Source organism: Mesocricetus auratus, unplaced genomic scaffold, assembly GCF_017639785.1.
Source record: "Mesocricetus auratus isolate SY011 unplaced genomic scaffold, BCM_Maur_2.0 Super-Scaffold_100006, whole genome shotgun sequence".
Taxonomy (NCBI): Eukaryota; Metazoa; Chordata; class Mammalia; order Rodentia; family Cricetidae; genus Mesocricetus; species Mesocricetus auratus.
In genome coordinates this window covers 17256326-17269423 of record NW_024429190.1, presented here as the reverse complement: position 1 = coordinate 17269423, position 13098 = coordinate 17256326, and the positions used below count along the sequence as shown (strand labels likewise).

Below are 13098 nucleotides of genomic sequence, written 5' to 3'. Positions count from 1 at the left end.
ACCAGATAGTGTCTTGGTCAATAGCCAAGACAGCACAGGGAGGCGGTGCTATGGGTGGGACCCACTCATGAGCCCTACAAGCAAGGACCAGGATGTCCATGGCAACTTACCTCTGGAGCTCCTGGGGTCAGGAAGGTGGCAGTGTACTCAGCCAGGGCCACATCATCAAGCATGTTCTGTGCCAGCTCAGAGAGAAGGCGGTTCTTGGGCTCTTGTCTCGGCAGCTCCTGCAGTAGTTGCTCAATTAGGCGGTTCCTCTCCTGACATTTGTGGACCAAGGAAGCCAGCTTGGCCTGGAATGTGGGGTGCATGGTAGAGGCTGAGCCAGCGCCCAAAGTAGTGCCCCATTCCTGGCATGATTCCCTCAGGGTGGTATGCTAATAGGCTCCAGGCTCACAGCAGTAGAGAGGCAAGAATACAGACTCAGGCTCTCCTGTGGCCCAGTGCTATGACTAAGCTCCTCTCCACACCTCAGCCTGCCAATACGTACAACGCACTGTGGGGGGACCAGGACCCACCTGCAGAGCCCCGCCTTTTCATTTCACTTCACACTGGTAAAGCACAAAGTCTTGGAGCTCTCCTTCAGATGAGAAGAACTTGGTGGAGGGCACACTCATGGTCCCAACTTTGTGGGAATCATTGCACTGTCCTGGCTATAGTGTCCCAGACGACATCTCAGAGTCTCAGCAGGAATGCTTAAGGTTTCTATTTTACAAACATGAAGACAGACAAGGAACTACGGGAGAGGAAGTGGTTCATATGCCCGATACAACGGCTGAGGAAACTGAGTCACAGCAGACGGCCGGAAATGGGTTCTGGGTGACTCAGAGTGTGGCTTAATCAAGGCTCCTCCTCGCCCACCTACACAGAGACCAGGACCTCGGGGTGAATCTCCGCCTCTTCCCCACAGCAGACAGACCCAGATGAAAGGTCACTTTATCCTGCTAGCAAACAGCATGTGGGACAAGGGCCATTCCTGCGTGTTCCCCAAACATAAGCACAAAGGGGCAGGTGGGGGACCTTCCTAAGGAAGCATGCACTCGAGTGTGTGTGCAGCAATGGGACAGTGGAGAAGACAGGAAGAGATGGAGAGAGAGGAGGGGGAAGAGAGAGAGAAAGGCAGAGGATGAGGAGAGGAAGGTGTGGGGTGGGAATGTGAGCACCAAGTGGTGGTCTCCAAAGCCCTCTATAGTCTCGGTTGCTCTGAGGAGAAAGTGGAACACAACATGTGGAGTCGGGACACATGCCATATAGAATGATCTGGAACACATGAGACGTCGGATGAAGAAAATAGATGGGGCGTTGTTCATGTGGGGACCTGGGTGACACCCGTCCCTGGCAATCTTGGATATTTTTATGCAATACTAAGCACTGTGACACGGCAGTGTGTTACCTTTAGAGGACTCGTGGCTAGGCGCTCTTCATGCTGCTGTTCCCGAAGCTCCTCAAGCTGAAAGGAGAGCGAGCTAGTGACTGAGTGGTGTGGGTTTGGTTAGGGGAAGGTGCAGAGTGCCGGTCTACTATCACTTTTCCCTGTGTGGAGATGGCGTGCCTAGGAACAGCCTTCCCTGATCCCCAACATGGAGCCACAGAGACACGATCTGGTGTGAAACTTGGGTCCCTGAACCAGACTTAATCCCGACCCAGCTGCCTACTGTGACCTCTGTGTCACTTATTCTCCCTGCTTAGTGTATTCTGTGCAGTGGGGTGCAGTGACTGCTAACCCCAAGCTGAGGGTCATAGTGAGGCTTCGGGATATAGGACACCTAGACCCAGGCATGGCATTCAGTCAGTGCCCAATAAACACTAGCTACTGTTACTGCTTGGGGCAACTTAGCAACATGGATTCTTTTCCTGGTGGGAGGCACATCCTAGTCCTCAGCTCTGGACTGGCCTCTGGTATCTAACACACAGCATGCAGCATGCAGGCTTTCCTGACCTGGCCTCAGTCCCTGTTGGGGAGGCAAGCTTGGGACCTGACACAGCAAAGGGGGGAGTGGGGAACAGGCACCAGGCCGTTGTGTGAGGTCACCTCAGACTTTCACACTAGTCCAGCATCTACCAAAGGATCCCAATTCTGTTCAGCCAGATTCTGTCTGAATTCTTGTCCCACACAATGTATTAAAATGGGAATTTTATAGCTATTCCCTCACACCCTTGTCTGCAGTGTCCTAAATAAACCCTCCATTCTTTCTGGGACCGCCTCTGACCCATCTTTTTTTTTTTTGTCAGCATCACACACTCACATGAATCAGGACGCACATGTACAGACACATGAAAACCTGTTACACAGAGAGTGTCGCACATCCCGTCTGGTAATTGAATAGAAAACCCTGGTAATCTTTGCAGGCAAACCAACTGGCCTCGTCCCTTTAGAATCTTGCACACCCTCTCTTCATGCGGCTGTGCTGTGGTTTGTTTCAGCAGATCTCTATTGATGGGAATATGGAATACTGGTCGGTTTCTTTGTTTTACAAACAGTATTTCTGTGCATCTGTTTGCTGTAACTTTCCAGAACTGGCCAAAGGGTAGATTCCAGCTTCAGGTGGACTAAGGTATTCACAGGGACTCTTTGTATACAGGCATGTATGCCCCCTGCCTCAGTTTGGGAAATAGCTTGAATGTGTCCCTGTGAAATGAGTACAGGACAGTTGCAATTAAGAAAGTGAATGCTCAGGCCTAGATGGGACATTTGTATCACACCTTCCCTCTCTTTCTAGACTTAGGGATCATCAAGGAAGAGGGGACAGAAAGAGTGTAAGAGCCAGAGTGATAGATGACTATAAGGAAACAGTGTTTAGGGACACAGTAGGCCACCTGCACATATGAATTTAGTGTTTGCATGGCGTGCACGAGACCCACCCAAGCTCAAGTCAGACTGAATCCCAGCATGGAGAAGGGAAGTGAGCATGGGATCCCACCACCAACCAAGGAGCTATTGACAACTGATGGGGCTACTGGAAGAGGGAGAGTCAGCTTCCCTTAAGAGTGCAGGCCCTGGTAAGTGGACCTCACTGTAGTAGGAGGCCAGGCTTTCAAAAGTGTGTGGGTAGCACAAACTGTACTTGATGGATTTAAAAAAGAGATACAAAGTTGGGTGAGTAGGAAAGGGAGGGGTGAATCTATGAGGACTTGGCAGAGGGGTGAATGTGATCAAAACACATGTATGAGATTATCAAAGAACTAATGATGTTTTTCAAGGCAGAGTTTCTCTGTGTAACCCTGGCTGTCCTGGAACTCCCTCTGTAGACCAGGCTGACCTTGAACTTAGAGAGCCACCTGCCTCTGCTTCCCGAGTACTGGGATTAAAGGCATGAGCCACCACCACCCAGCTAGAACTAATGATTTGTTAAGGGGATGAGAAGAGAGTAAGAAGAAAAACTGGGGATTAGGAGAAAGTATTTTTGAGTCATGTGTCTAGTCATTCCTTAATTATAACATTTGGGGGGCTCTTTAGGGTTTTCTGTATAAAAGCTTATGAACAAGTATCACAATTTCATTAAGATCAGTTCACAAACACAGCCGGCACTAAGGGCTGACACGTGATGAAAAACAAGGTGGGGACCCCTGTACATTTCACCAGGTTTCCTCCGATGAAAACATCTCACAAAGCCGCAGAGTCGGGAGGGATGACTGAAGTCAGCACAGCCCACCGCTGCAGCCAGGATTTCTGCCATTTTGTGGGAGCATGCCTGTCAAGGTCTGTGTGAGTTGAACCCTGTGTTGGTCTGAATGTTCTCCACAGCCACAGTCCTGAACTGGTCCACCTTGACACACACTCTCACTGGCCTTTTATAATCAAGTCCACACATTTCCTGCAGAGGAAGGACTGAATTTTCCTCGTGAAAGTGTTTGAATGTGCCTGTGCTGGCTGGTGTTATGTCAACGTGACACAGCTAGAGTTATCTGAGAAGAGAGAACCTCAATTGAGAAAATGCCTCTATAAGACCCAGCTGTAAGGCATTTTCTTGATTAGTGGTTGATGGGGGAGAGCCCAACCCATTACGGGTGGCACCATCCCCGAACAAGTGGTCTTGGGTTCTATAAAAAAGCAGGCTGAACAAGCCATGGGAAGCAAGTCAGGAAGCAGCACCCCTCCATGGCCTCTTCATCAGCTCCTGCCTCCAGGTCCCTGCCCTGTTTGAGTTCCTGCCCTGACTTCCTTCAATAATAAACAGCAACATGAAAGTGTAAGCCCAATAAATCCTTTCCTCCCCAACTTGGTTTTTGGTCATAGTGTTTCATCATAGCAATAAGAACTCTAACACAGTGCCTGATGCTTTTAAAAAAAGCCTACATACATATTGTTTTTAATGGAGTGCAGCTGGCTGGAAAGGCTCCAGATCCCTTGCCTTTCTCTGCACATCACTCTGTTCTTTAAATCTCTAGCCAACACCAGCAAGCTGTCGGTACTAGCTTCTTGAGGTCTGGAAACATTTGGAGGGTGAGAAGGGTTGGCCCAGCCTACCTTGCCCTTGAGCTTATCATGGAGACACACAGCCTCATCCCGAGCTGCCTGCATCTCCCGCAGGGCCCAGCCCTGGTCCCTGAGCTGGCACTGTAGAGTCCGCACCTGGTGGTGGAGCCGCTGTATGCACAGTTTTGGGTCTTCCTCAGAGGCAGCGGCCTTGGAGGTCTGGAGCTGAGAGAAGGAAATGTGGGTCACGTTCTCAGGTGATAACAGGCCATAGCTGACAGTCAGTACCTGTTCTATTGTCTGTCTGTCCTGTTTGTTTTTCTCACAATGGAAGGAAGAAAGGAATGAAGGTGAATGAGAGAGGGATGGAGGGAAGGATGCAGGGAGGGAAAGAGAGAGAGAAGAAAAGAGCAAATAGCCATCTCAAACTCTATATCCCAGCCATCCATTTCCCACATTGCCTGCCCTTAGTGCCTCTATGTGCACACCTGAGTGTAGGGGTCATGACGGGTATCTTGGGAGGCGAGTGGAGAGTATATGGAGCCCAAGAACAACATCCCAGAATACTATTCTCAAAAGTTTGTAAAATAGAATCAGCTAGGGTCCTGTTTAATCACTGACATCCACGGTTGTATTGAAACACAGAGAAATGAATGAAATTTCACACACAAATAGACATTCATTCCATTAAAGCCTCATGACTTTGGATAGGGCAGACAATGCTGAATTTCCCATGAGCACTGGCTTATACTAGTTCCAAAGAATCTCTTATTCTCTGACAGAACACCAGGGTAACAGGTTCCACAGGGATACCAGGGGATGCAGGGAGAAAGGAACTTGCCCAAGCCTGAGGGAAGTGGGCTCAATGGTAGAGGCAGTGCTGCCCCCAAATGGTACCCTGCGGTAAGTCCCTCATTGTTTTACTAACTTACATATGCACACACATTCTTGTGTTTTCTTAGACATTTTAAAGATTAAAAATGTTCATTTATGTGTATGTCTGTGTGAGTGTGTGACGCATGGGTGCAGCGTTCAAGGAGGCCAGAAGATGGTGTCAAGCCCCCTGGAGCTGGAGTTACAGGTGGTTGTGAGCTGCCTAGCATGGGTGTTGGGGAAATGGAACCTGGGTCCTCTGGGAAAGCAGTAAGTGCTCTTAACCCTGAGGCCACCTCTCCAGCTCCTCTATAAAATCTGATACAGGATACGTATTCTTTTCTTTCTCCCGTCGTGCACCCTGTGCATTTTCCCACTGTTATTATTGGGGTGTCATCTGCAGCTGTGCTCAACTTGATCATGCTGATGCTGTGGGGAATGGGCCTTGTCCACAACAGGAACACACCTGTGGATTCTTGACTTGAGATCACAGTGGGAGGGTTTCTGGACCCACAAGCAAGGGTGATCGGTCCTGATCATAACACTAAGGTGGGTATGGGAAGGGGAAGTACGACTTACAGCAAACATCCCCTCCGTGAAGGACTGGGGATCTCAGAAACTCACAACACCCTTGTCCCTGGCTTTATTTTTAAACAGCCCATTCATCTCATGTCTCCCAACATCCCCCACTCTAGGGGGAGAGGGTGGAAGGGGCCCCAAGCTGTTCTGAGTAGGAGAAGAGTGGAGCAGGAGGGGACAGGATCCATGTGACTGTGCCTGATCGGACATCTCCCTGTGAACAAGAACCACAACAGCAGAATGTGATTTTTTTCTTAATTAATAGAAATTCACACTGCGTAGGCCTGAGGCTCACAGGCTGGGGTCTGTCAGGGACAGATGGGTGCTCCACACGGTTCCAAAAAATATAGCTCCAGACTCCAAAACAATGTGGCCTTTTGAGAAGTTTGGTGGTTTGCTGCTACCTCCTGTCTCTGGTGGCTTGGACAAGGGCTCTGCCCCATGGGTCCTAAAAGAGTGCCCACAACATGATCTGGTAATAGATGGGGAACCTGCCTGTTGCCTGACTCTGCCCTACACAGCTGACTGCATGCTGTGCTTGAGCTTAGGGACAGCAGGGACACTGTCCTACAAGAGTTCTGGTTGGCAGGGAGAATGACAGACACAGGTCATTCAACCCAATTGGCAAAAGGAGAGCATCGATGACTGTAGAGCTGCAAAAAGCATGCCTGAGTCAGCCCCAACACCCCTCTGCCCTGAGCACCTGAGTCAGCCCCAACACCCCCCTGCCCTGAGCACCTGAGTCAGCCCCAACACCCCCCTGCCCTGAGCACCTGAGTCAGCCCCAACACCCCCCTGCCCTGAGCACAGCCTGCGGGGCTGCCCCGAACATGAGACTCAAAGGGCAGCTGCAGTTCCCAGGTGAAAGCTGGGATGCACAGAGAGGTCAAGGATGCAGCAAACCTGGAATGCAGTTCAGGGTGCGGAAGGTGGGGTGTAGACAGTGGCAGCTGGAGACTCTCGGCTGTGTGTGTTCTTACTTATGAGGTGCGGGTTCATGTCCAGTGTGACAGGAAGCTATGAGGGGGCCATAGGCCTAAGAGTGACTTGTGACAGAAAGAGGGACCTTTCTTCACTCTCTTCCCTGATCATCCCTACATCCTGCGGGCTTCATCTCTAGCCACCTCTGACCTTTTCTCAACAGCTTTCACCTTCCATGTTGAACCACAGCCCTGGCTGCTGTGACGGCCACACAGGCTCAGCTTTACTTTTCAACAAGTCAGGCTTTTCACTGCATCAGGGCCCGGGCAGCCATCTTGCAATGCCCTGAAACTCTCCACTGTATATTCAACAAGTCAGGCTTTTCACTGCATCAGGGCCCGGGCAGCCATCTTGCAATGCCCTGAAACTCTCCACTGTATATTCAACAAGTCAGGCTTTTCACTGCATCAGGGCCCGGGCAGCCATCTTGCAATGCCCTGAAACTCTCCACTGTATATTCAACAAGTCAGGCTTTTCACTGCATCAGGGCCCGGGCAGCCATCTTGCAATGCCCTGAAACTCTCCGCTATATATTCATCTCCTTGCATTTCCAGCTTTTGCCTGGTCAAGTCAGAATAGCTATTATTTAAAAACCAAGACATCCAGGGAGGAAACACAAAAATAGTTCTTTGCCAGCACTGGACTGTGACGGTGTGTGTGTGTGTGTGTGTGTGTGTGTGTGTGTGTGTGTGTGATGAAACACAAGAGAAATGCAGGAACCCCTAGGCTTCTCTCTGAAACTCTCTGCATACCAAAGTTCAGGAAATTAGCTCCAGTGCTGAGAACAGGGCTGGGGGAAAGGCTGAGACCTGAAGTTCGGGTATGTAAGGACAACCGGGTGTGGAGAACGAACAGAGGACAGAGAGTTGCATTTAAAACAAAACCAAAAACAAATGCTGCCCCAGAAATGCCATACCCCATCCTTTGCTGGGAAGTGACCCACCAGGACTTCAGGGTCACACAGTGCTGAGAAGGTGGCAGAGTTTGGTCTGAACCAAGGTAAAGCCATCTTGCTGAACACTCTGGGAACTCAGCCAACATCACAAAAGGGAGGATGTCTTCGCAGCAAGTATCACACTATGAGAGTCACTGCACATCGTGGGACAGAAAGAGACTTGCATGAGCATATAATGACCAGAAGTCACCTCGTGAGGGGTCAGGAAGAGATGCACATAGCTCTGTCAAGAGGAAGGGATGGCCGGGGACCTCTACCACACATCATGCACAGGACCAACACCAAAAAAGTTCTTTGAATGACTGGACATGTGAAGAAACTGTGAAATGTTACATCTGCCAAGAAATCAGACAAACAGGAGCAGGCCAGTGGAGATGAGACCTGCAAAATGGCAGTGGTTCACGCATTTCCACCTTTGAAAGACAGAGTGAATGGATGAAAAGATTAACTATTTCAGCACATGCTCAGTGTCGCTCCTTTATAAATAATAAAATGGATAGTCTAGACGCACAAAGTACAATGAATGGAATCAGGAACTCACTGGGTGAATTTGTCAAAGGGTGGGTCACAGTAAGACACACAGTTAGCAAAATAAAGTCAACAGAAAACCCAAAGCAGAAGCATGGGCCTGAAAAATTAAGATAAAGTTTTTACAAAAGGTAAAAGATTCAGTCAAAAGTCTGGAATTGCAGAAGGTGAAAGAAAAATAAGACACTAAATACCTGACAAAAGGACAGCCATGGGCCTGAAGAGATGCTCCCATCAGCTAAAGTGCTTGCTGCAGAGTTGAGGACCAGAGTTCCATGCCCAGCACCCACAGTAAAAAGTCAAGTACAGGGCACACATCTGTGATCCCAACATGGGGAGGCCGAAACAGGCAGATCCCTGTGACTCACTAGCTAGTCACTCTAGCCTAATCCATGAGCCCTAGGTCCCAGAGCCCAGTCTGGAAAAAAGTACAGGTGAGTAGCTCCAGGAAAATGACACCATGGGTTGACCTCTGGTATCCACACACATGCACTGACATACACCCACACACACACACACTAACACACACTAACACACACACACTAACACACACACACACTAACACACATCCCTCTACATGGAAAATATGTTTAAGGAAACGATAACTAAGGATTTTTCAAGTATGAAGAAAGACAAATATGTAAGTTCAAAGAGGTTGGGAAGTTCAAAGTACAAACATAACCATAGCTAGATCCATCAAGCCATCAAAAAATGAAAGATAAAAAGGAAATCTCCAAAGCAGTCAGACACGATGACACAAGTTTCTTCTGGGGGTTGGAAGAAATGATAATGACATCTGGTTTCTGAGCAGAGAAACACAAGAAAGTCAGTCACAGGCTAACTCTCACTATGAGTAGTACCAACAGCAACACTGTTTCCAAATTCTTGTGGAAGGATATACATCACAAAAGCACACAGATATTTACAAGAAAGATTAACAGCTGCTCAAATCAGCAGTAACAGTGACTCATGAGGCTTATTATACATCGAAACAATGTATAACAAGATAAAAAAGAGTTAGCAGAGTTAAACCACTGAATTTTTTTGCATGATTTGGGACACAGTACAAAGGCATTAATCTAAGGCACATCTAAATGACAGATACATCCTGGGATTTCTAGAGTGGTCACTAGAACAATAATGGCAAAGTATATATAAACATAAGCTATTATAAGAGAAAGAGTAATATATGTTATATATATATATATATGCACACACACACACACAGATGAAGTGCAGACAATAAAGGAAACTGGTAAAAATCCAAAAGCTGTTCTTTGAGATAGTGGCTAGAATTGCTGAGGAGAGAGAGGGAAGCAGAAGCCAGCAATGGAGAGTGAGGGGGAGGGAGCAGATGGAGACGCAGAAAGGGAGAGGGAGAGAGAGGCAGGATGCTGGAGTGACACAGGGTCTCAGCATCAAGAGTCTCCAGATATTAACAATGTGAGCATTTCATCCTGGGAATTATAAAAGATGAGATTTGTCTTGGGGCAGGGGGCAAGAGTGACTCAGAGGGAGGTTCCCATGTCTGCACCAAAGTCCCATGTCTCTACAGAACCAACCTGATTCCATTCTGCTGTGTTATCTTCCATGGGTCACTGCTCTGTTTCCAACAACTTTCAAGACCCAACCTGAAGAGTGATGGCTTGAGCTGTTTGGGCTATTTCCCACTTGGGAAAATCCAAGGTATGACTTCAGAGCCCAAGCCCCCTCTCCCACTCTTACTTCTCTGGGTCTACTGGGAGGGTCAGGCTTACCTGGCAGTCAGAAAGAAGATCTTAAGCCAGCCTGCTTGGGTTCATCCCAGCTGCAGCCTTCCCTAACCAGGTGACCTCATGCAAACCCATTCATTTCTCTGCCTGGTTTTCTCATCTAGCAAATGGGGCTAGTGATCTAACTCTCCCCTGTGGCTTCCACAGGGATACCTAGGCCTTGGGGGCATACCCCACTGCAGAACCAGCAATACGAGAGGGAAGACAAGCCAACAAACCTGGAGGCTGTGGCTCAGGGACCTCTGAGGCTGTCCTTGTTGTATGGAACACCATGGCATCTCCTGTTCTTTCGCCAGCTGAGCTCCGTCTCCCCTTGCACCGTTGGTGTGTGCTTCCTGAGGTCCTACAGTGACTGCACAAACTGATGAGGCAGAGCTAGCAACAGCCCTGCATCTGGAACCTTCTAAATCTAAGAAAGGTCCTGCCTGCCCCCAAGTGACACCCGATTTCTCATCCCACAGTGGTCCACAGGCTCTTGTGATCAGTTGTTCTGAAAATAGAGTAACCTGGACCTCTTTGTCTTCAGCGTGTCCCTTGTCTTCTGCCATCTTGGAGTTCCCCTGGGAACTCGACCTTTCTTCCCCTGAACCCCTGCTCATTTGCAGGACCTTCCGCTCCAGGCCTTGGACCCTGCCTACCAGGTGTTTGTTTTCCCCCTGCAGAGCCCAGACCATGTCTTCTATCCCTAGCACTGTATCTTTCATCAGCCCTTTGTAACCGACTCCAAGCTCTGAGATCAGGGCCCTGAGCTCTCTGTTTTCCAGGGTGACATGCTTCATCCTGCTTCCGGCTTTCCTGACACTCTCAGACATGGCTTTATGCAGCCGACCCAGGTCCTCCTTCAGCTTCTCATTCTCCTCTTCCAGCTGGGAAATCTTGCAGTAACTCTTCCCATTACAGTCCTCTAGGTCAGACACAGCCTGCAGACAGTGGTCCAGCTCCTGCCTGAGGCGGGCCAGCTCTCCCTGCAGCGTGTGATTTGCCTGCTCCAGCCTTCGTGCCTTGGCTACTACTTCTCTGGCCCGCTCTTTTTCACAATGTAATCCTTCATGGTCACATCCTTCTTGGGCTCCCTGAAACCTGGCATTATCAAGCAAAATCTGACTTCTCTCTTTCTTTGGGGTGGCAAGCAGCTGATGGAACCTGCTCCCTGCCTTCTGGGTACACCTTTTTGGAGGCAGCAGGCTCGCACCTGGGCCCTGGTTGGCTTTATCCTCATCAGGTGTTGCTCCTGGAAGACCTTCTCTAGCACATAGGGGCACATCCTCTTCCAGCCGCACTCCCTCACCATTCCTGCTGGATTTTGCATTCAGATCCTGGCTGGCTGAGGCCTGCTGATGACACACACTCCCCTCAGTGCCCAACCATGTGTGAGTGACACTCTGGCTCTCTCCTGTCAATGTTGACATCTGCTGAGGGTCTCCACAGACAAGCTTCAGGTTGTTTGGCTGCTGGAAGCGGGCCTCCACCTCCCTCTCCAGTGTGTCCATCTGGAGGGTGAGCCTGTCCTGTCCTGTGATCAGAGCCTGTGAGGGACAAGAACCTTCTCTGCTGCCACCTGCTGGGGCCCAGTTGGGAAACTTCGGCAAATGCTGATCGCCCATTGGCAGGCACTGTTCCTGACCCACATAGGTCTTAATGTCAGGCTGCTTACAGACTCCCAAAGAAGCTGGCCTGGGTGCTACTCGGAGCTGCATCTTCTCCTCTTGCTCTTCATCCCCCCCAGACCTCTCCTTCTGCAGGAGCTGAGTGACTCCAAGGCACAGCTGGGGGCTCTGCGGGTCCTGTGCCCTCCTCCAGACCTCTTTGCCCTTTCCTGCTGGAAGCTGGCTGCCATTTGGCTCTGGCTTTCTGGTCTCATGGACCCTGGAGCTGGTAGCCTCTTCCTCCTTCTCTGGTGACAGCTTTCCCAAGAGTTCCCAGTCACATCCTTCCACTCTCCCTTTCTTTCTCAAGGGATCAGGACCCTCCTGTGACCTAGAGGTTGCCCCATGCAGAGTCAGGATTAGACATTCCGGCTGGAGCCTAGGACAGTGGGCTATGGCCTGGGTCTCTGAAGCCCTGCTCCCTTCCTGCATGTCCTCTGGGGCTTGGATCCCAGTGACCAAGATCAGCTCCTCACTGCTTTCCTGGTCCAGTGGGGACTTGTGATCAAGCTCTGAATTTATCATTCCCAAAGTTCCCAGCACCTCCCATTTCTCTGCTCTGGCAAGCGGAGGCTCACTTCTGTCCATCCACGCATCTCTCAGCCCCTTGGGTTCTTTTGTGGGAAATGGGCCATCTGAAACCAGTGGAGACTGCTGGCTATGAGAGGTGAGATGACTCCTCGACAGATTCCAAGGCCAGTCAGGGTGTGCCAAACCCCCAGAGAAAGGTGGGGGCCGGCTGTTCAGCTCTTCTTGGGTCTGAAGTTCTTGTACGGAATGCTCCTGGAGCAAAAATGGCAGTAGGAGCTGTGGTTCCCCAGCAGGTCCCCAGAGCGGGAGCAGGGATGTGGATAACAGCAGAAGGGATTTCTGGACTCCAGCGGCTTGAAGATTCTCTGAAACTCCTGCCAGGTCCAAGGAGCAGAGTGGCTCATTCATGCCTGGCCCTGGGGGGCAGTTACATAGCAGCTGAAGAATCTGTCCATCTGGGTGGGGCTGGAAGAGAGCACCCTGCAGGAGGGAAGAGGAGCTGTGGTATGAAACAGCTTTTGCCTGCTTAGCCCACTGACATCTGATGATCCCCCGCCCCCCAGCCACCGCCGCTCTGTGCTCTCTGAACCTGCCCACACAGCTGCATGTGTGTCCTGCTCTTCCACCCCGGGCCTTCAGCCTGAGCTCTTCCAATTGGTCAAGATTCTCCTCCTCCCGGTTACCCTCAAGGAATCCCTTCATCTCAAACCAAACATTGCCTCCTTGCAAAGACCCAACCCCTTGTAGCGTGCCCACCATCACTTACTTTCTGCGTTCTACATCGTAACCGGTCATACACAGATGTCCATAGGGTAG

The 13098-nt window shown here is 50.0% G+C and overlaps 1 protein-coding gene across 5 annotated transcripts in view; it reads right to left on the bottom strand.

Annotated features, from left to right (window-relative positions):
- Positions 1-13098, bottom strand: part of CUNH4orf50 (chromosome unknown C4orf50 homolog) — an 86706-nt gene that overhangs the window by 49993 nt on the left and 23615 nt on the right. For all 5 annotated transcript variants that reach the window (XR_005877712.1, XM_040746997.1, XM_040747000.1 and 2 more), the window contains 4 exons: positions 10324-12762; positions 4469-4642; positions 1394-1450; positions 111-293 (listed from right to left, as the gene is read on the bottom strand). Coding sequence is in view for 4 of the 5 variants with exons in the window: in XM_040746997.1 (XP_040602931.1) it covers positions 111-293; positions 1394-1450; positions 4469-4642; positions 10324-12762 (2853 nt within the window). In the remaining variant the exon portion in view is untranslated. The remainder of the gene's footprint in view (positions 1-110; positions 294-1393; positions 1451-4468; positions 4643-10323; positions 12763-13098) is intronic.